We start from the raw sequence: 22693 nt of genomic DNA on the forward strand, positions 1-22693 counted from the left end.
ATAAGAATCTTTGGTCGTTTTTTTTAAGTGGATTTGTAATGGAACGAAGTGCACTAATATTTTGCGTGTAATTGTTATGTCTAAGTCCTTTCGTGGAACAAACATCTGTTTTTTTAAACTTAGTTGGAGGGGATTCCCCTTTCTCATAGATACGCTGCATGCACTTCACCCCAGAGGTGTTTTTGCGGTCTCCTGAATCGGACCCCTTGTAGAGCGGCACGGCCAAGAATTGGGTCACTTTTTTTAACAACTTGCTTTTTAACAACAACTCTCTTGTATATCTTCAAGGTAAGTGAGATACGTTGTTTGCCATAAGGTTGTGTTATTCAAGTACGTGTATAGTGCCTCATTTCTGCTGGTAAACAGTTGGTAGCACATGTTGCAGCTAGCGAATGCCCAAAGAGAGAGATCGATATACGACTCTTATACCACGCCAGCATGAAAAACGTGACTGATGCATCTTTATGTTACTGAAAGAATACACGTATATTCACCGTTATGACTACCCACGTGAACCTTAAGAGCAACAGCGAAGCAAAAAAAAAAAAAAAAAAAAAAAAAAAACTAAAATTTTTAATTCGATTCAATTGAAAAACAAAGATTAGAAAGACGGCAATGGGCGTGACGACCTTCGTAATCTCACGGATTACAACTGCAAGTCTTATGAGGGCAACTGCAGTGGAGATATAATAATTATACGCAACAGACCAACTACCTGATAACTTGAATGAGTCATACTAATAGAACGTTCTGTTGTCCAAGGTTATACTAACAAATAACCAGCCACGTATAATCGTGAATACATAACAAGGGCGCTGATGACTCATATAGTAAAAAAAATAAATAGCTGGCCTTGATTTTTATTCATTAGAGTTCGAGAATCATTTAAGAATTGACAAAAAAAGGTTTGTTTTGGAATTTGATAGTTAAGACTAAATCATCGTAGCATACTATTCCGTTTTATAGCATAAATCAGCAGCAATATCAGTTCAAGCCGATGGCCTAATCCCAAGGCTCAAGTTACACTATCTCCGTGTGCCGTGTGATAAAGACTGGATAAAGCCGTATACAATTTTTTATGATTATTTCGGCACCCTCAGTGGATACGGTCTACGAGCTACGACGTGTGTGTTTACATTACACACGATTCGATCGCGCCATTGAATGATCGTACATGACCTTAGAGTCAGTTTGGAAGAAACCTGTTCGTGGGCTTAAGAATGACGGAACCCTTTCATTTTTTTCAGTTCGGCTTACGTGTTTAATTTTGTTATACTTTCACCGCCATACATGTACTACCTTGATGTGAACCGAAAATCTTGTTTTGCTGCACGATAGGCGCAAGGCCTTCGAATAATGCTCCCAAACTGCGCATTTATTGTGGACATACACCATAAATAATCATTGGCAATTTACAAAAGATTTACATTTGTGGTTGTAAAATGAACATCAGAAATATAGATGTGGACTTTTCATCAGCTTTGTGTCATAGTGAAAGTTTTGATAACGCATTGATTTCTGTTAATCAGTGGCATAAATTTTCACGTGCACGTAGTTTGCTATTGGTTTTCTGTAAGTCTAAGCTTTATTTCAGTGAATCGCAGCCCATACGTTTGAAAGTGACCGTCAGCTAACGAAATCACTAAATGGAGAACAGAAAAAGGTAGGCCCATTTGTGAAGTAAGTCAATGCTATGGAAATCACGTTTTCGGTTGCTTTTAATGTGACTATCGTAACCCTTTTCTTTATAAAGTGTACCTTGTTACCATGAATTTAACATGGAATTTATAAAGGTAAGTACAGTCGTATGATTTTAGTAACATAGTAGACCCTATTTATTTGAGTTTAAATTTTGTGAAATAACTTAAGAAGCCTTTCCGCTTCCTAAAATTTTTATTATTTCAATATGAAAAGGTCATAAAACGTAACCAGCAAAATACCGGTATTAATAAGTAATTAAAATCTAGCAGCAACATACAACAATTAGGCCTAGTACACGTATGAGGTGACTTGTTTCTTGTAATTTCAGATAAAAAAAAAAATAAACAGAACAAAAAAAGACAAGAACATAGTCAAAATAGAAAATAAAAATATTACATATCATCTTTTCATGTAATTTACAGGCCCAGCTTGACAGCCGATCACTACGATGTATTCTTAGCGCACAGCTTTAAGGACCAATATGCAGTGGAACAGACGCTGCAGATGCTAGAAGAACGTGGGCTTAACTGCTGTTATTCTAGGCGAGATTTTTTGCCAGGGTATTCCACCATTGCCTGCATCGAAGACGCCGTACTCGCCGCCAGGTTCACTCTGGTGTTCGTCTCTAGGGAATTCCTCACGAGCCCCTGGTGTCAGCGCGAGCGCCAAATAGCGGAGGAAAAAGCTGCCGAGACGAGTGATGTAGTTGTGATACCGATTCTTGTCGACGTCCACAAAAAGGAACTGCCCATTAGTTTCAAAGCGCTGACCTACGTCGAGATGGCGGACCCCGGTGCGTTCATCAAACTTTGCCTGCGCTTAGGGGGTAAGAAAATATTTTACTGGGTAGCTGTATTTTAATGCCATGCGCTTTTGCGGTATTTCACATAAACTCCCTGAGATGAGCTGCAGAAAAAAAAAACAGCTTTCTCTTTAAGCCCAGTCATTAAAAGTTGGCAGAAATAAATAAAGTTAGAAATGCCCAATAATAGTAAATTGGATATTGGATATTGTCAAATGGCATAATGTTGAATACTAAAAAAAACACAGTAAAAAGGAGGATATAGTTTGCTGTTTACAAATTCTTAATAAACATCGTATGATTTTAGTGCCAGATTTGCCCCTTCGCCCCACATACAAGCAGCTTGAGGACCAAATCACAGAGCTGAAGACCGAAGTACGTTATCTCTCCGACAACGCTCAGCATCATCAGCGGCTCTACGATACTCTTCAGTGTCGTCTTCAAGACTCAAACATGATGGTAAAACGCCTACAGAGAGAGCTGCATAATCTACGCAAAGTTATTAAACAACTGTCAAATCCGCATCACACACCAAAGCTAACCGACAAGCCAAAGATCCAGAAAAACGAAAGTGAAAGTGATGTTGCTAACGTCGAAGAAATGAGTCAACCGAAAGAGCAACGGGTGCCCTGTGGAACGTATGAACAAGTCTCCTGTGAAGTTGAAATAAACACTCCAAACTTTTTCTTTGCACCATATCAGCAGATGGACAGGACCAACGTGGATGCTCTCCTCGCAGCCTTCATGAATGCCAAACATCTTGGTGATAAGGCCATGGAAGAAAACCAATCGGCCATCGCCGTGCAATTTTACGGAAAGGCCCGAGAGATGCAACAGAAAATCCCTGACATGATCGAGAAACGCGACACCTGCAATCTGCTGATCAGTCTTGGCATTGCTTGTGTTGAGACAGAGTGGTACCCGGCTGCTTTAGACAGCTTCTCTACCGCAATTTGTCAGCTTGAACGTGATCATGTCTATGGTAAAAGATCTTCCAGCCAAAAGATATCGGCCTGCCATCATTATTGTGCGTTAGTGCTGAAAAGAATCAAGCGACCTCATCAGGCACTCCAGCATTACGAGAAGGCACTTGCAATTGAGAGAAACCTACGCGGTCCAGATACACGCGAAATCGTCGCCCACACGCTCCTGTGCCTTGGTGAAAACTACCTCGAGGTCAACAAAGAGGAAGAGGGGCAAGTAGTGCTGCAAGAGGCTTGTCAGATAGAAAGGTCGCTACACCGCCGAAGCCACAGTCACATAAAAAGGGTGGCCAAAGTACTTTCTGTATCTTCGAACCGTCGTGCAAACCGGAAGATGTAACGCTTGATTATTAATTGATGATATACCCGGAACCCGATTTTAGCCGCTGTGACTGCATATATATTATTGGTCATATAGATGTGGCTACATTGTAAAGAAAGTATGTTCAATGTCTTGACGATAATCTTAGTCATAATGATCAATATTTAGTCAAATAACTTTTTAATACTTGAATAACGGTTGTCCGTACACTGTCTATATGTTGAATAACGGTTGTCCGTACACTGTCTATATGTTGACCAAACAGTGATATTCCAGAGTGTAAAAGATTTCACCCTCCAACGTATGTATCGCCACAACCTGGACGAAGTCAAGAATTCTTACGGAGAAAGAGGGACGGCTATGTAACCATGGAATGTCAGCTGAAATCTCACATATCAGGCCCGTAGCCAGGGGGGGGTTCGGGGGGTTCGAAAGAACCACCCCTTTTGGTGGGAAAAGGTCCACCCTGGGTAAAATTTGATCTAGGTTCATGAAGTCTTTATAGGAAAAGGTCCACTTTTTCAGAAAAAAGAACCCCCCTTGCTGGCTACGGGCCTGTATATCACTTTTTGTTCAATTACTCGAGTCAATGCCTATTTCTCTAGTGCAAAGGGGCGGTGCAAAGGTCCAGCAAACGATCTAGATAATATCTTGCGTATTTGATTCTTGTATAAGATATATTAGATATGTAATAAACATGTGCATTATATAATTTATATGACATGTAATGTTCAGGGCACTCTGCACTAGGTTAACCCCCCAAAATTTATGTTCTTGGGGGAGGGGGGAGAAGCAGTTTTCTCTCATTCACAAATCTTTGCTCGACCCGACCCTGCACTAGGGTTTGATGTGTCATTATTTTTGGTTTAACAATTTAGAACGACGCCTTTCCCGTCCCTAGTTTTCATTATCTAAAACAAGAAAATGGGGCGTTGTTTTGTATCGCTGCCCTAGGCATGTGTCGTGTATAATACAGGCGTTGCAAACCATCATGGCTATCTGACAAAACAATAACGACACCATATAAGTACGCGTCAGACAAAAAAAAGTTTTATTAATTAAGGGGATTCTATGTGATAAAGAAAATATAAGAAACTTTAGGATAAGAATATGACTGTTGGGGATTTGTAAACGCGCGCAGAGTACCTTTGATGTTTCCCTGAAAATGATATATATTTTTTATAATCATGTGCTTGTAATTTGCCACTAAAATGTGTGGTGAATAAATTTACTAACCAACTAAGAACTGTACGTTGTTATTAACAGTAAAGCGTAGGTCGTTATTTTTCGTTAAAACATCAAGTATTGATGGACTAATGACATCTTTTACTGTATGAGACGCAGATTATCAGGTATAACTGGATTACATTTTTTTTTCATATGCTAGAAAATATTTTGTTTTCGAAATTACGGGCAAACAAAAGGTAAACGGGTTTGTTAAGGGAAAGGAGAGGGGACTCAAAGATTGAAAAAATAATAATTAACGTATTGCTATGTTTGGTGCATATGTAAGCGGGATAATAACGACAACTGGGGTTTTCAGATAAGTTTATTCTTGGTAATCAAAATAAGAATTAAAATAAGACTAAAATTAAGGCTCCCAGAGAATCCTGTGCTTTCATAAAAGAATAAACCCGCTTACGGCACATCAAAGTCAAACATCAAATAGAACAAAAACTACACATCAAAAACGCCGAGCGCGTCACGGCCTCCACGAGCGTGCTGCGTCGTGTGCGGCCGATGACGTGGCTCACGACGTTCTGCGTCGTCAGTGGCGACGACGACATTGCATCAAAAATGTACAAGACAAAGAACACTGAAACAGGGTACAGTGTCGTCGTCAGTGGCGACGACGACATTGCATCAAAAATGTACAATTATTTTAATTCTTATTTTGATTACCAAGAATAAACTTATCTGAAAACCCCAGTTGTCGTTATTATCCCGCTTACATTTGGTACCAGAAGTGGGGTAATAAGGCTTCCAGAGATGGAAGAGAAGTTGCGCCAACTCGAAGAGGAACTGAGTAAAATAAGGGACACCCAACTGATCAATGTGACTGTGACTGCGCCTCCCGTTCGTAAACTGAGAAAGTATGGAGGATCCGCCCATGAACTCTCGACATGGATAGAAGATGCCCAGAGCCTTTTACCAAGCATTCCGGACCCTGAGCGTACAAAATTTCTGACTAGTCATTTGGAGGGTATAGCCAGAGAAGAAGTTAGACTGATTTCTGACGATGAAAAGAACTCTGCTGATAAAATTTTCAACATCCTCAAGTCGGCGTTCGGAGACACCAGAACCCCAGTGCAGATAAAACGTGAGTTGTATGATCGTTTTCAGACCCCAAGAGAGAGTATCAGAGAATTTTCGCGTAAGTTACTAGAATTAACTACAAAATTGGAAGATTCAGAAAGTAAAAACAACATTGTTTGTGAAGTTTTTAGTGAAAATCTCTATGATACTCAAGTAAAAAGAGAGGTAAAAAGAATCTTCAGATGCAACCCCAGAATTTCCTTCAGTGAGCTCAGAGAGGAAGCCATTAAGATGGAGAGGGATGGAAAGCCGACATCACAGTCTGCCCATGTCCAATCCCTTCAAAGTGACCAAGGTGAGTTAGAGAGGCGTATTGACAGCTTGGCAACAAGATTAGAAGAAATATCTACAACGCAACAAGAAATGATTTCATGGATGAGAGATCAACAACAGCCCCGACAACACCGGTTCCAACCACCACACGGTACAGTACAGTACAGTGCGATATCAGACAGTAAGTCAGCGCCATACACCAACTACCGTTGTCACTATTGCAAGAAGATGGGACACATTCAGCGTGACTGCCGTAAGCGTCGGAAGGAAATGACGGGCCAGGGTACGCCGCAGACGACATCCACTTTCAGCGAAGTTCATAGAACAGCTGATAATTACTCAAGGGACGAGGGAAACTAAAAGGCCCTGCTGACGCGAGGCAAGCAGACGGGGCAAAGAAAATGGAAGAAATGATTAAAGCCTCATTAATGGGAAAATGTCCAACCATACGTTGCAGTATTTCCGGAGTTGAAACAGAATTATTTCTGGATCTCGGCAGTCAGGTTACGATCCTCGAGGAATGGTGGTTTGAAGAAAATCTTAAGTCTCAGTTTAGTGACCTTGCAGATGCCTCAACCTGGCTGAGATTAACTGCAGCGAATGGATTGGAGATTCCATATTTAGGTTATTTTATTACACACACCACTGTTTTGGGTAAAACTGTAGAAAATTGTGGCATCCTAGTAAATAAGGGTGCATCCTCTCCCAAGAAATCACACATTGCAGGTATCCTGGGTATGAATGTCCTCCGTCACCTCCCAGATATCCAAGAATTGCTTAAAAAGGTTTCCCCCCAAGAGTCATCTTCATTTTCTTGTGTTGATGGGCATGTTTTTAAAGTTGCTGGCCAGGATATGGTGAATATTCCAGCCTGGTCCACGCGCATTGTTTCTGCATATGGACCACGTTATCCAGGGATGTTGATCACTGAAGCCCTCGATAATCCAGTGTGTGGTGGGTTGCTTTTGTACCCAGGGCTAGTCGTATCCGAAAGTGGACATTTTGACGTGGAAGTGTTTAATCCGACGGAAAATGAAGTTTGGCTTCGACCTCGCTCTCCACTGGGAAGAGTTTCTGCGGCTGATATTGTGGATACAACTCATCAAGTTGAATTGAAGGACTGTGGTGACTGTATACAGGTTAGCCTACACCCTAATAAATCCACAGCATCAGTGTGTACAGCGCAGTACGCAACCAGCCAAGCACCCCCTGAGAGTCTAGATTGGTTGAAAGACATAGCCGTGGGAGACATTTCCACTTGTGATTCCAAACGACTCACTGAAGTATTAAGTCGTAACAAACATGTGTTTGCTTTCTGTGACGAAGACGTGGGTCTCACTCATACAATAACTCATCCTATTCACACATCGGATGACGCTCCTGTAAAATGCCCTTACCGACGTATACCGCCGCCGCATTTCCAGGAAGTGAAAGAACATATACACGATCTAGTCAAGAAGGGAGTGATACGACCTAGTACGTCTGAGTATGCCAGTCCCATAGTTGTATGCAGGAAAAAGAATGGGAAGATTCGAATGTGTGTAGATTACCGGAAGCTGAATTCCAAGACCAGAAAAGATGCTTACCCTCTTCCACGCGTGGAAGAAACGTTTGATCACATGAGTGGAGCTAAGTACTTTTCAACAATTGATTTGAAGGCAGCCTATAATCAAGTTGAGGTAGCAGAGCCTGACCAGCATAAGACAGCTTTCACGACCCCAATGGGACTGTATGAATATGTTAAAATGCCGTATGGGCTTTGTAACTCGCCCGCGACATTTCAGCGGTTGATGCAACTCATCTTCCGTGACGAAATGAATGAAAAGATGATTGTTTTCTTAGATGATATTATCGTTTTCTCGTCCACAATTGAAGAGCACTTTCAGCGACTTGAAATGGTTTTTCAGCGCCTGGGAAAACATGGGTTGAAAATCGAGCCGAGTAAGTGCCATTTATTTAAGAAGTCGGTGACGTACTTAGGGCAAATCATTTCAGAACAAGGGATTTCACCAGATCCAGACAAAGTAAAAGTAGTGTCAGATTGGCCAGTACCCCAGAATGCTGCGGAACTACGAGCATTTTTAGGCACAGCTGGATACCACCGACGGTACATTCGTCATTTTTCTCAGAAAGCCGCACCCTTGTTCAGTTTGGTGAACCAAGATCCAAACAAGGGGAAGAAAAGGAAGTTTGGTCGTAAGCTGGAGAAACCACGTGTGCCATTCGTGTGGGGCGCCGACCATCAGAACGCATTCGACACACTAAAGAGTGATTTGATCTCTGCTCCTGTATTGGGATTTGCCGACTTTTCGAAACCATTTGTTTTAGAGACTGATGCGAGTCAGTCTGGTTTAGGTGCCGTTTTATTCCAGGAACAGGAAGGAAAAAGAGTTGTGATTGCTTATGCTAGTCGTGGACTTCGCGGTGCTGAGAAGAAATTTTACAGTTCAATGAAGTTAGAACTTCTCGCTCTAAAGTGGGCCATAACAGAAAAGTTCCGAGATTTCCTGCTAGCTGCTCCATTCCTGGTATTAACAGACAACAATCCTCTGTGTTATGTGCAGTCATCTGCTAAGCTAAGTGCTACAGAACATCGCTGGCAGGCAGAATTGGCCAGATTTAATTTTACAATCCAGTACCGACCAGGTAAATTGAATGGATCGGCCGATGGGTTAAGTCGAAGACCTCCAGTTGATGACGTCACTGTACTTGATGAAGATGACATTGCAGAAATACTACAGGTCACTACAATACCTGCAGAGATTCGCCAGAAGCTACTGAAAGCGACATTATGTACCACCGACGCCAGTGTAAATCACGTATTTGAATCACTTGTGCCAGTCACACCGAATGGAGGAAGCATCGACATTCAAGAGAAACAGAGAGCTGATCCCGTGATAAACAGATTACGCTATTTCCTTCAGACAGGTAACAGTCCGTCAGCAAGGGAGAGGCGAAAAGAAGTCCCAGATGTGAAGAGACTTTTAAGACAGATGGAGCGATTTCATGAGCACGACGGAATCCTATACAGAAAATGCAGAGATCCAGGCAATGGTGAAGAGATAAATCAACTCTTGCTGCCAGAAAATCTGAAGGAAACAGTATTGAATGCTCTACATGATCGAATGGGGCATCAGGGGGCTGAACGTACAGAAAAATTGAACCGATCACGATACTATTGGCCTCATATGTCTGCCGATGTTAAGGACTGGATATCAAACTGTGAAAGGTGTAATCTGGCCAAAATGCCATCACGAAATATACGTACACCTATGCAAAGCATCATAGCTCATGAGCCAATGGAAATCGTCGCCATTGATTTCACAGTTTTGGAACCAGCCGGAAACGGAATTGAAAATGTTCTTGTCATGACCGACGTATACAGCAAATTTACAATTGCCGTACCTACGAAGAACCAGACAGCTCAGACAGTTGCGAAAGCCCTTGTGCGGGAATGGTTCCTACATTATGGAGTGCCTCAAAGAATTCACTCAGATCAAGGGAAATCCTTCGATGCCAAGATAGTGAGTGAGTTGTACAAAATTTATGGAATTGATAAATCCCGCACAACAGCATACCACCCGAGAGGGAATGGACAGTGCGAGAGATTCAATCGCACAATGCATGATCTCTTACGTACATTAACACCAGCTCAGAAGACCAAGTGGCCGGACTTCTTGCCTGAACTAGTGTATGCTTACAATGTCACTCCACATTCAGCCACTGGATTTAGTCCATTTTATTTGATCTTTGGTCGAGTACCGAAGCTGCCCATTGATTTAATGCTCGATACTTCAACTGCAGTTCCAGACAACAGGACAGAATGGATATGTCGTCATAGAGAGAGACTTAAGGAGGCTTATAAAAAGACCACCAAGCAACTAGAAGCTGACATTGAAAAGAGGAAAAGGGTTTATGATAAACGTGCAGAAGAGAGCGTGCTGCAAGTCGGGGATCACGTGCATCTCCGCAACCGCATTCAGGGCAGAAATAAGATTGGGGATGCATGGTCACCTGAAGTCTATATTATTAAAGAAAGGAAAGACAATACCTACATGGTGGTTGCTATGGTCGGGCGAAAAACCTCCTGTGTTAATCGCAAGGACTTGAAACTCTGTGTACCAAAGACTGTAACAAAAGCTATTGAAAATCGCAAATCGCGAAGAAATGCAGTCAACCAAAGAAGAGGAGATATTTCGATTTCTTCGGAATCAGACAATGATAATGAACATGGAACTGTTTCTAGTTCTTCTGAATCTGACAGTGACAATGAACTGGGTTTTGACGTTCAAATGGAAATGCGATGTGAAACTAGTTCCGACTCGGAACACTCGGCTCATACAGATGAAGTAGAACCCCCCTCACAATCTGTACGACGCACAACTCGGCGCCGTGCAGGTTTTCATTCGAATCCGTTTAATGAGCCGCGTTCCGTATTAAACCAAAACTTTCATTAGACGTGGTCGTCTAATATTTTTTTCCAGGGGAGACTGTACCCTGTTTCAGTGTTCTTTGTCTTGTACATTTTTGATGCAATGTCGTCGTCGCCACTGACGACGACACTGTACCCTGTTTCAGTGTTCTTTGTCTTGTACATTTTTGATGCAATGTCGTCGTCGCCACTGACGACGCAGAACGTCGTGAGCCACGTCATCGGCCGCACACGACGCAGCACGCTCGTGGAGGCCGTGACGCGCTCGGCGTTTTTGATGTGTAGTTTTTGTTCTATTTGATGTTTGACTTTGATGTGCCGTAAGCGGGTTTATTCTTTTATGAAAGCACAGGATTCTCTGGAAGCCTTAATTTTAGTCTTATTTTAATTCTTATTTTGATTACCAAGAATAAACTTATCTGAAAACCCCAGTTGTCGTTATTATCCCGCTTACACATATATAAACGCAACTGCCGGGATATATATATACATATTAAGAGCAATTTTACGAGGGTGGGCCTATATATGTCATTTGCTTGCCTACATTGTGTCGTTTCTCTCTGTAGTACTTTGTCATGTTATTTAATTCTTTCTTCAGGGAGGGACCAGAAAGCTGAATAAAGGGAGTGGCACGTGCCCCCCTCCCCCCACGCCCCCAGTGCGTTTCTCCTAGCTCTGGTCTCTGGTCCCTGCTAAACGGACCATGCAGGAAGAAAAAAAATGCAAATTGCATTAGATGCGATACCATGCAACTATGCATAATCTCAACAGGAGGCGACCTCTATATGCAACTTTAAGAAGTCCCCGTTAGCAGGTCACGGTCTAGATGTTGACATAACTCTGCTGACACATAATCGAAAGAATGTTGCATCGGTGACGAAAGCGTGATCGGCAGTGTCAGTTCCACATAACAAAAATTACGAACAGCAAAACAATGTGGAATTTGTTATCAGCTGCCTTGTTAATGACAGCAGTTTGGCCGTCCAAAGTTGTCGAAGCTAAGCAGGAAAATCGTCGCAATGCACCGCACAATTTTGGCGAAATTCTCCAGCGAATACACGAACTCAGAGCTCAGTCTGAGCAAGAATTTCCCAAGCATATTCTCACAAGTTCTTATCATTCCAGCGGACTTGATATTCAGACGCTAGCAGCGTTGCTGGATCGCGTTAAGCAGCTACAAGCGGGGTCTTTGGACGTCAACGTCTCCGAGATATGCCTAAACAGAACCGAGCACTATCTCGGTGGACTGATGAACCGGCAGTACTGGGCATTGCAAAGTGAGTAAATATGATAAATATTATCTCTAAACATAGTGTTGGAAAAGAGGTTGACATTGAGGAAGAACTGAGAAATTCGCAGCTACATTTGGAAGATTTAATTTATCGGTGCTGACTAATCGTATCATTATGGCACGTACATATAAAATAAAAAACGTTTGTCTGGCCTACATTTTAAGTTCAGTTAAGGTTGTAGTCTGCTGCGTTGCAAGTTGCTAGGTAGTGAAGAGAATAATGGCTGCATAAAGGTCTAGGGATCTTGAATAATAAATAAGATTAAGCCGAAAATTGGGTCTTAAATTTTCTGACCAAAATATTTGTCTACCTATTTTACCCAAGATGCTGTATGTAAAGCAGATATAGAGAGACAGTTTCATTGCAGGCTGAAAAACATCTTTGTGTTTTGTCCTCTATTAAATTGAAGGCAGTCAGAAGAATGCATGGAGATCTTCCTCACATTCAAAGTCATTTTACCTGCTTTTCACATTCTTCTAATGAATTTTTGTTCCATTCTTTCTTTCAGTGTTCGATGCCACAGCGAAGTTGCCAAGTGGAATAATGGATGGGAAAATCACTTGGCTTGGGTCTTATAGTGAATGCACAAGAGCAAAAGGATATGTCCAGTATAATGTGACTACTGGCCAGAGTAACGCTACCTTGGTCACTGACCAGTTTAGTGGTCAGTACTGCCTTGCCTCAATCCCCATATCATGGAGCAATACTACTTTAACTGCTCAGGTATGTTAGAGTAATGGCATTTTGAAATACTTGTAATTAGTGTTTTATATTTATATTAGCAGAATAAATAAATACATAATGAGAATAAATACTATTATTATTATTATTGTTGTGTTTGTTGTTTTTGCTGTTGTTGTTTGATAAAATGCCTGAGAAACTGTGAATGATTAAATCATAATTTGACAATGATTCTCTTGTGGTCAGGATTATAAATTCACAGCAGAGAACATCTAATACTGTCATTTAGATAGTTCACTGAAAGTTGATATTGTTTTGAAAAAATTATTATTATTATTATATTTATTTTTAGGGTCAAAAAATTGAATTGCGCATAGGGGTGTGTCTTCCTGGAGGATGTAATGAACAAGATGCCAAAGGACTAGTAAACACATGTGAGTTGCCATTATCTTTTTGAAACAGTTAAAAAATATTTAAAGAAAATTATTTCATTTTGGAATGACTGAAAAAGAAAGATTTAAGATGCTTGATAATTTGTTTGAAGATTTCTATTAATAGGACTGTTAATTAAGTTCTTCAAGAAGTAAAAACATATATAATTAAGATTCCAAAATAATTTTTCTTAACTTGCCTGTCATATGTTGGTAATCATTTGAGTCACTGATGTGTGTGTGTGTTCGTGTGTTTGTGTTCGTGATATTGCATTTCACTTTTCTTTCCACTTTATTTCAGTGTTGTCAGTATTAAGATTGAATACAACAGGGGTATCGTCTGCCACGTGTCCTAGGCAAGATGTTCCTTGGAGCACCGGAGCTATAGCTGTCATGTGAGTGATGTACTGGGCAAGATTAGAAGTATACCCATTTATCACTTTTCACAGGTATAGGATTATTATATAACTAGGATTATTATATAACGCAGTGCCCTCCAAGATAACATCAAGAGTTGCAACTTTGCTGTCATCAGAGATTGTTGTCTGAGTGGTGATTATGTTCTTGGTCAAAGAAATTTACATTGATGTCTTTGATGTCATCATGAAGAATTATTTTTGATGTTGATGTCATTGTTTGATGTCACTCGTACGTTTTTTTTTTTTTTTTCAGAATTTTCAGCATGTAGACTTGCCCTTCAAGAAATCGACGCCTTCAAGAAATCAACGAAAACCGGAAGTGCGTGTTTTTTGTACTGTTTTTCCTGTCATGCCCATCGTAAACACTGTGTTGTCAAGTAAAAAGAAGCGTCTGATACAAAGTATCAAACGCGGCATTCACGTGCTTGCTTGCAATGCGTTCAGTACACTTTGTTTACACTGACAAGTTGAGGTCAGAAATGCACAATGTTTTTATATGTAATTATGCAGTTTCAATTTTGATTAATGAATTTTCTTTTATCTGCATGGTCATTTTCCGAACATTTGTATAAGCCACGAAATATTTCTCATCGGAAAATCACCCAGCAGCTTTCCAAGTACAAGCGAGTGACGTCATGACGCACTTCCGGTTTTCGTCGAGATCTTGAAGGGATTAACGTTACGGTTTGCTGCACATTTAAAGCGTTCTGTCTCAAAATGTACTCAACTGCTTGGATTGAAATTTTCAGAACTTATTCTTCACATGATGTCACACATATGTGCTTAATTTAAGAGCTTTAGCTGTTATATGTTTTCTATAGTGCCCATTCAAATTTGAAAAAGAGCTATTTTCCGTCGATTTCTTGAAGGGCAAGTCTATGGTCTTGTCTATTTTAGTCTCATTATTTTGTAATTTTTTTCCTTTCAGGTGTTTTGTTGGTTTTCTTGTTCTTCTTGTTGCCATGGGAACAGTCTATGACATTTACGTTCAGCATGCGATGACCCAGTTTAATACTGTGCAGATTAGGGTCCCCTACGAAACTGTGAATAACAGCGCTGGCAACGCAGGAGAGCATGCGTTACGAGTTGGTGAATATGCGCCCATACATGACCAGGCCCAGTATCCCGCTGTTGCCAATAAATCTTTATCACCACCAAGTTATAGGGGTTAGTATAGGCTGATTTAGTTGTAAAATTTGCTTTAACATTATCTTGGAAACGGATGTTTTGATTACAAACTATTACCTATTGTATGCCCTCTAGGAAGCAAATGTTACCCCCCTTTTCATTGACATCCCTTTGATCACTTTATCCAGAGTTTACTAGTTAAAGCCATGCTGTTTATAAAATAAGATAATTTATTCAGTCAATACATATTTATTAGTATTGATAATTCATTTTTACACAGATGTACATTCTTATTATCATTTTCTATATTTCATTTCAGGCACAATTCATAAAATTATCATAGCTTTTTCTATGTACACCAACGGTGCAAAAGTTCTGAACACCAGGCAAGGCAGTGGCGCTCTCACTTGTGTCAATGGAATTCGATTTCTAAGTCTCTCCTGGGTTATTTGGGGACACACCTATGCTTTCATAGTGTTTTTTGTTGGTAGGTTTTGGTAGGTTTTCATAATAGTTTTTAAGATGATTATGTAATGATTATTGAACCAGTATCTATGTTAACTTTAATGGATTTTTCTTACGTGAATGCAAGTTTGCAATGGACATTTTACATTTAATGCTAGTTATGATTTTTTTTTTTTGGGGGGGGGGGGGGGGGGTTTGATTGCTGTTATGTGATGTGAGGTATCAACGGTGAGCAAATTAATACGACTCCTTGTTTTATAAAGTGTCCTTTAGACCTGCTTAACTGTGTTCCACAGTTACTGTACAAATATCGCACATGTACTTCTCTTCAACATGGGTTCCAGGGTAACTTGATATTTGACCCCTACTACTAGCTAGTCTGCTACTGCCCTCTGCAAGCTTTTCTTAATATATGCACACATATCTTCTATGCTCTATAGCATTTAAAACATTTGCCAAAATGGGCATCCATCACATTACTGCACTTGTAAGGATATGACTGATGGATAGAAAATTAGTAGTTGCAGAAAACATATAATTATAACTTTCAATTAATTTATTATATTCTCTCGGCTTTGATGTGCAGGTATATTTGTTGGACATATTTTTTTAGGTACACGTACAATGTGTTTACCTTTAACATCATACTAGTATATACTTACTTTAGCTGTCTTGACTTTTTCTTCAATAACTTTTGGAAATTGTTTTCAGATAATCTAGCACCTGTTTACCAGGACCTGACAAAACGTTGGACAATGCAGGTCTTATTGCAGGGTACCTTCTCTGTGGACACCTTCTTTGTCTTAAGGCAAGTAGACTGATCATCAGTATAATCCTCTTGATGGTTCAGATACAGGGTTGCCATGTCTACACACTAACACATTCTCTTGGATATCTACATGTGTCTACAGGGTTGTATGTACTGTTTTGACTGTTTCATTTACATTGCAGTGGGTTACACAGAGGAGCAGAAGTGCTTTCCCTAAACCTAAATTGATTATGGGTCAGACAGCTCGTTTAAGTGAAAATTAAAAGTTTGGTGATGATTGAAATTGAAGTTTATGGAAATTAAGTTTTATGTTTGACTTATCGATATATGCTTTATGAATTTTCAAGAATTATTTGGTAACACCTTATGTTTGTTTGACCCCCCCACCACACACACACACATGCACGCACGCACGCACACACACACGCACGCACACACACTCACACACGCACGCACACACACACACATGCATGTCAAGTTTATGCGCTATAAAATACATGTGGATAAAGGGGAGAGTAAAAATGAGTAATGCAGTAAACTTTACTAATAATTTATTTTTTCAGTGGTCTTCTTGTCACATACCTAACACTGAGAGAGATGAAGAAGGGGAGTGGTAGTTTCAGGATTAACTGGGGACTATATTATTTCCACAGATTCTGGAGGTAAAACTGTGACATAATTCTGTGCACAGGGCACCAATGATTCATGAAGAAACAAATAAACCATAATGAGAATAAAAAATGATGAAATGCGTTAGTTGTGAATCCATGAAAATGAACCAGTCTCAACCAACACATTGCTGTTTATTCCTTCAGGTTGACTCCCCCTTACATGTTGGTGTTGATGGTGTATGCAGTGACCACCAAATACTGGGCAACTGGACCTTTGTGGCCAGAACAGGGAGCAATGGATCAGTTCTGTAATGAAACGTGGTGGACAAATCTTCTATATGTAAACAATTTTGTACAAATGGATAAAATGGTAAGCAATGCTGCCACAACATGCACATCTTTATGAACACTAATATGTACATTTGTGAGATTTTCTTTTAAATTTTTATCAAGTGACAGTGTTGTGACGTTGTTCAATTTTCTATTTGAACTTTTCATGAAGACATTTTGCCTCAAATGAATGCAAGCCAGACTTCTTTTATGTCTACCTATGCCATATATTATTATATATTAATCTAAATAATCAGTACAGTTACTGTGAACAGGTACTTCTTGTAGCTCTTAACCAGATGGGTCCACAGTTTGCAGTCATAGAAGTCGGGGCATAGATTGATTTTATGACATACTGTGAACCTTGCAGTTTTTTTTTAGTTAACATTATTTTTTCTTATGCATATATAGCTACATATGTATTAGCTGTCTCATAAATACCTCAAGGTTTTGTATTGGGTAGTTAAAAGTTAAAACTTTATATTAAGAAAGCTGAAGGTTTTACAAAGATACACACTCCTGCTAATACATGTAGATCTTCACATACATAATGAACAAAAAATTAAACCATGCTTCTCTAAAAAGTGAAACTTCATATATATGCTTTTTTATGGTTTTATTTTTTGGGTGTTTTTAAATGTGCTTGATAGATTGTTTTCTTCTAGTGCATGGGTTGGTCCTGGTACCTCTCCAATGACATGCAGTTCTATGTTGTTAGTCCTCTGATTCTTATTCCTCTGTTTTGGTAAGTCAGTGGCAAGTCATTTATATTTATGTATTTGAATTTTGACAGGCTGGGTTGCTGGGCAATTTTAGATTAAACTTTTACACAATTTGTTACCTTGTAGCTGTATCTCTCTCTCTCACACACAATAACATGCCCCCCCCCCCCCCCCCACACACACACACACACACACACACTTTCTTGGGTAACGAGTCAGCTGTATTGAAAGATTTATAAACTTTTATCACATACAAGTAATGTGAACAAGATGAGTAATCCAATACTTTCTTTCTTTCATGCCCTCAAAAAATGTAGGCATATAGTTGCAGGTGGGGCTATGTTGCTGTACTTCTTGTTGGCAAGCGTGATATATACAGGGTTGATGTGCTCCATTCACAATTTTGGACCAGGATTGGCAACTCAGAGTGATCAGTAAGTCCATGTAGCTTCAAGGGTGCATTCAGTTGCAGTTGATCCAAGGACTAGCTAGTCTGCGGATCAAATATGGCGCCACTCACTTGAAAACATGCATTTAACCGCTCTGCTTCTGCTGGGGTGGCGAGCATGGGAGGCAGGAATCCATTGTCCAGTGTACGCCATATTTGATCCAGGGACTAGTTAGTCTGCAGATCGACCAGTTCTGACTGCACCCTAAGTATTTGATGACTGACACTCAGACAGTCTTGTCTTAAAATTTTGATTTCAAAGAAATGGAACACAGTAATAGTGATTTGGGCTTAAACACTTTCTTTTTGACAATAAACAGTAGGGCCTTTGTATCTTGACATCAGCTATTACATGAGACTGAAATTAGTATCAATTGACAAAATACACATTCATGATTTAATTTTTATCAGATCAGAGGCACTCTACGTAGTCTTTAAATAAAATTGTAATTTCCACTTGCAGGCTGACCTACTTTGATTTAGTTTACATCAAGCCCTATGCCAGAATAGGGCCCTATCTTATGGGCATGGTTGTAGGTTATGTGCTGTACCTCACGGAGTGCAAGCCTAAGATGAACAAGGTGAGTGTGTATGGTAACTCATGTCATCACTGACCATCTATTAAACACATATAATCATGTCAACCCTCATCATTTTCTTTGATCACATATTTTTTTATAAGTTGCATCATTTTCCCTTGAAGTTTCATTATTTTATATCTTTTTTTTTAATAGAATTTTTAATATCTTCTAGATGATAGCCTTGGGAGGATGGGTTGTGGCCACAGCATGTGCCTTAGCAGTCGTCTACGGTGTATATGACGTATACCAGGGTCACCCGCTGAGCAACGATGTTGGTGCATTTTACAATACAATGTCAAGAACGGTGTGGGGCGCATGTGTTGGTTGGGTTATATATGCCTGCTGTACTGGATATGGAGGTGAGCATATTTTTAATTTACGTCCCCATTTTGAGTCAAGTGTGCATGTCACTTGATGCCACAAGAATGGCCACAGGGATTTGAATAGTTTTGTTCTGACAGAGAGAGCTAAGTGGCCTGAGATACATAATTTAGATTTACAGTGTCATGGATTATTGATTGAAGTAATGGGTTGGTCTTGTGACACAGTTATGATGAAGAAGGACCTCGCCATGGTCTCATTTCAGTTAGTATGCACTTAATTAAGGATTGATACGCTTTAAAGGCCTACATTTGGGAGCATAGCTTCTTCCCTGCTTCCTTTTTTTTAAGGAAAAAAATACTAACATATTGCAGCAAATATTTGTTAAACATTAAATTTAGTCACTTTTTAAACACCATACTTGTTTTTATTAACATACGTAAATTATTATTTTAGGGTTTGTGAACACACTGCTGTCTTGGGGTGCTTTTGTCCCTTTGGGTCGACTGACATACTGTGCATATCTAATTCATCCCATCATCATGTTTGTTGTTTACTCTGTTCGAGAAAGACTGATATTTGTGACAGATGTGTCAGCGGTGAGAAATTTATGATATCAAAGTATTCACTTTAAGAATTTAATTCAAACCAAAATTACTTAATATTACCTTGGTCTGTCTGAATTAAGTACTACCAGTAGTAATTATGTGCATATACAGAAGTTTATTAATGATTTGACTTTTCTATTAAAAGTTAATTATTGATGATAAGTAACTATTTAGAAAGTAATTTATTTGTAAACTTAAGAGTATTTTATACTTGTGTGTTTTTTAAAATTCTCAAAGTTAATCAACTATCAAAAATAATGGGAATAACATTCTGTCAGTATAGTCTAGTAAATTTTAAAATAAACAAATGCATTTAATATATTTCATATTCCCAGAAACATTTGCATATTAATGTTTTGAAACGTACTTAAGTATACACATCCATTTGAACTAGGATCATAAGATAGTAGAATTACAGAAAACCCCTCCGTGTTGCAGGCCAATCTCCAATCTGAAATATTTCTACTAATGTGTTCACAGCATGGCTATTGGGCTATTATTGCATACATGACCAGCTCATTTTTCTTTTTTTTTTCTTTTTAGACTTACTTCTTTTTTGGCCACATGGTGATGACATATGGTTGTGCATTTGTTGTGTCCATGGTCTTTGAGGCACCAATGATGGGTTTGGAGAAAGCTATATTAAACAGAGATAAATCAGTTTAGATTGACAGGAGAGTCATATGACTGTAAGCTGCTGCCATCTAGTGATAGAAATGTACACAATGATCATCTTAAACAGCGTTCAGATTCAAACATTGTACCAGCAGGATGGATCCATTTCTGTGGGGATTTTTGCTAAATTGCATTCAGTGTAATCAGTTTAATTGTCTGAAACATTTCCTTGAAAAGCTAGGGGGTAATTAACTTTCGCGTGCACTCAGCTTAATTACCCCCTAACAGCTTGACTAGGTGTGTGATACACTTTAGCCGATGACAGCGATTGCACTTAGGGAGAATCTCCCGCAGAGTTGGATCAATCCAGCTAATATGATGGGTTTTTTGAATGCTCCCTTATTTTGCTCATAATGATTTGGCTTCAATTAGCTTTAATAATTTGATGGATGTTGCATTTTATGTTACTGTTAAAGGAGACATATATCTTTTCATTGTTATCTTTTTAGTCTTATGCATATCTATGAAGTGTGGAGCGCTATATCTTGTTATTAACCAAATTTCAATCAATGACATATCACTGAAGTCTTATGGTGCATTTAGAACGAGTTGATTAGTGTGGCAGCCATATTTCATCCACAATTCTGTAAGTATATGTACGTGTATCAACTTAGGTTGTGAATGCAGATTTACATGTATGACTATGGTAATTCCATGATAAACACTTTGTCAATTATAAGCATGGATGTCTATATATGGAGTTTGGTCACAGTCAGTGGCAGCACAAAAAACTGCCATTAATTTATATGTGAACTGATTTATAATTATTTTCATTAAATGAATACCCTGGGTTACAATTCTCAAAAGACAAAAATCACCTGTACTTATCTATCACTTGTTGAAGTTTACATTGGTCTCTGGGAAAGCAAGATAGCCCTCAGATGGGACAAAACTCAGGATGCAATTTATTGCGCTCAGCTCCTAATCTGTCTCTAGACACTCACAAATCTGAATGTTTATTTTTAATGAACTTTTGGTTTTGTATGCCTCGTCAGGAATAACACTACCTAACCTTACATGCCTTATGATCAGGAATCATTTTGTTTTGATTGTCTGATACTTCCACCCATTCCATGGAAACCCATTTACATTTATACCACTATAAACTAAAATATCTTATAAACCACCTTTAACAAAGACACTAGAGGTCGCTGCTGGGCAAGACCAATAGGAGCTATTGTTCCCAGACTGTAGTTCATAAACGTAAGTTATTAAAATGTTAGCTGAAGTGCTTTATATATATTTATGTAAGATTGAAGTTTTATGTTTATTTCACAGCTTTTAGCGTTTCTCAAACTTCAAAACTTTTCATGCTATATTATATACAGAATCATGATGATATGCATTTACAGCTTTTAATATTTATATGATATCTTAGATATTTACTTTAAGCTTTTTATATTAGCTAGGTCTGATTGTTGTTTCTTCTGGTTGTGAAATGCTACTACCCATCAAGACAGAAAAGCAAGCAAAATGTGCAAGAATTGCTTTTGTTTATACAGTCATTGGTTTTATGGCTTTTTACAAAATAGAAAAAAGGACGATTTACAAACTCACATTTGTATTCATTATATATGCATACATATAAAGGGTGGAGCGCTAGCTATCATAAAATAGCTTATACAGTGACTAAAAAATTGTGTTATATTCATCTAGTCAATTTTGAGAGTACTTTGTTTTTAGGGTTTTAGACCGTCATCTTTGTTTGATAAAAATCTGTCTCTTATTCATGCATTTCCGTTTGTTTGTTTTTTTCCCTCTAATTTTAAGTCTTTGTTGTACTTTGGAGGGGTGGGGGAGATAAATCATGATGTACCAGCATGTATGTTGGGCTTCTTCTTTTAAATAGATTTTCAATCTGCAATAAGCTGAAATAAAGGCTTGTCGTACATACACTTTTACTTTTTCTTTTTTTGAATTAATGTCTGTAGCGATTAATTCAAAAAAAGAAAAAGTAAAAGTGTATATGCGACAATAACAAGCATTAGTTTTTAAGATATTACAGCCAGGCGTTTAATTTCCAGCCTTTTTGTTTTATTTTAAAATTGAACCAGCATAATTCTCTTTATAGTTTTTTGTCAAAATCATGATCATATCAAAGCGGCGCATTGGAGAAACGAATTTTACTCCTTTTTTCTTTCTTCTTTTTGTTGGGGGTGGGGTAGATACTTTAAATAATAAAATTGAAGAAACAAAAACTTTTCCTGCTTTAGACCAAACTTTGTTTATTAGATTTTCGACAATGATTTCCATTAACCACGCTCAATGAACTGAAGCTGTTTTCATAACGGCTGGAATCGCTTTTATCATCTGATTTGTATTAACTTCAGTTTTATCTTAGATCTCCAAATACGTCCATTCAAAATAAATCATTGTTTAGATC

At 38.9% G+C, this 22693-nt stretch overlaps 3 protein-coding genes across 4 annotated transcripts; all 3 read left to right on the forward strand.

Annotated features, from left to right (window-relative positions):
• The first annotated feature begins 141 nt into the window (after positions 1-141).
• LOC106175270 (uncharacterized) lies at positions 142-5054 on the forward strand. Its single transcript, XM_087009713.1, has 4 exons — positions 142-288; positions 1595-1663; positions 2124-2527; positions 2811-5054. The coding sequence occupies exons 2-4, from the start codon at positions 1647-1649 to the stop codon at positions 3824-3826; spliced, it is 1437 nt and encodes a 478-aa protein (XP_086865839.1). The 5' UTR covers positions 142-288; positions 1595-1646; the 3' UTR covers positions 3827-5054.
• A 672-nt stretch (positions 5055-5726) lies between these two features.
• LOC147763216 (uncharacterized) lies at positions 5727-6757 on the forward strand. Its single transcript, XM_087008781.1, has one exon. The coding sequence runs from the start codon at positions 5798-5800 to the stop codon at positions 6755-6757; it is 960 nt and encodes a 319-aa protein (XP_086864907.1). The 5' UTR covers positions 5727-5797.
• A 4854-nt stretch (positions 6758-11611) lies between these two features.
• On the forward strand, positions 11612-22044 carry LOC106175267 (nose resistant to fluoxetine protein 6). Of its 2 annotated transcripts, XM_087007988.1 has the most exons (16): positions 11612-12106; positions 12630-12844; positions 13155-13236; positions 13535-13628; positions 14581-14819; positions 15100-15267; positions 15957-16053; positions 16578-16676; positions 16830-16995; positions 17621-17700; positions 17995-18111; positions 18589-18706; positions 18879-19065; positions 19484-19626; positions 20179-20324; positions 20760-22044. In XM_087007988.1, the coding sequence occupies exons 1-15, from the start codon at positions 11764-11766 to the stop codon at positions 20299-20301; spliced, it is 2271 nt and encodes a 756-aa protein (XP_086864114.1). In that variant the 5' UTR covers positions 11612-11763; the 3' UTR covers positions 20302-20324; positions 20760-22044. The 2 variants fall into 2 exon arrangements, with proteins under 2 accessions (XP_086864114.1, XP_086864113.1); XM_087007987.1 differs by having other exon boundaries at positions 20179-22044.
• The last annotated feature ends 649 nt before the right edge of the window (positions 22045-22693 follow it).

This window comes from Lingula anatina, chromosome 3, assembly GCF_051362555.1.
Source record: "Lingula anatina isolate TDL-2025a chromosome 3, LinAna3.0, whole genome shotgun sequence".
In the NCBI taxonomy this organism is placed as follows: Eukaryota; Metazoa; Brachiopoda; class Lingulata; order Lingulida; family Lingulidae; genus Lingula; species Lingula anatina.

Excerpts from the sequence above, each read along its gene's own strand:
- LOC106175270 (XM_087009713.1), top strand. Across the intron at positions 2,528-2,810 it reads ACTTTGCCTGCGCTTAGGGG|TGCCAGATTTGCCCCTTCGC; the intron begins GTAAGAAAATAT and ends GTATGATTTTAG.
- LOC147763216 (XM_087008781.1), top strand. The coding sequence starts at position 5,798 with ATGGAAGAGAAGTTGCGCCAACTCGAAGAGGAACTGAGTAAAATAAGG.
- LOC106175267 (XM_087007987.1), top strand. The coding sequence starts at position 11,764 with ATGTGGAATTTGTTATCAGCTGCCTTGTTAATGACAGCAGTTTGGCCG. Across the intron at positions 12,107-12,629 it reads GCAGTACTGGGCATTGCAAA|TGTTCGATGCCACAGCGAAG; the intron begins GTGAGTAAATAT and ends TCTTTCTTTCAG. Across the intron at positions 13,629-14,580 it reads ACCGGAGCTATAGCTGTCAT|GTGTTTTGTTGGTTTTCTTG; the intron begins GTGAGTGATGTA and ends TTTTCCTTTCAG.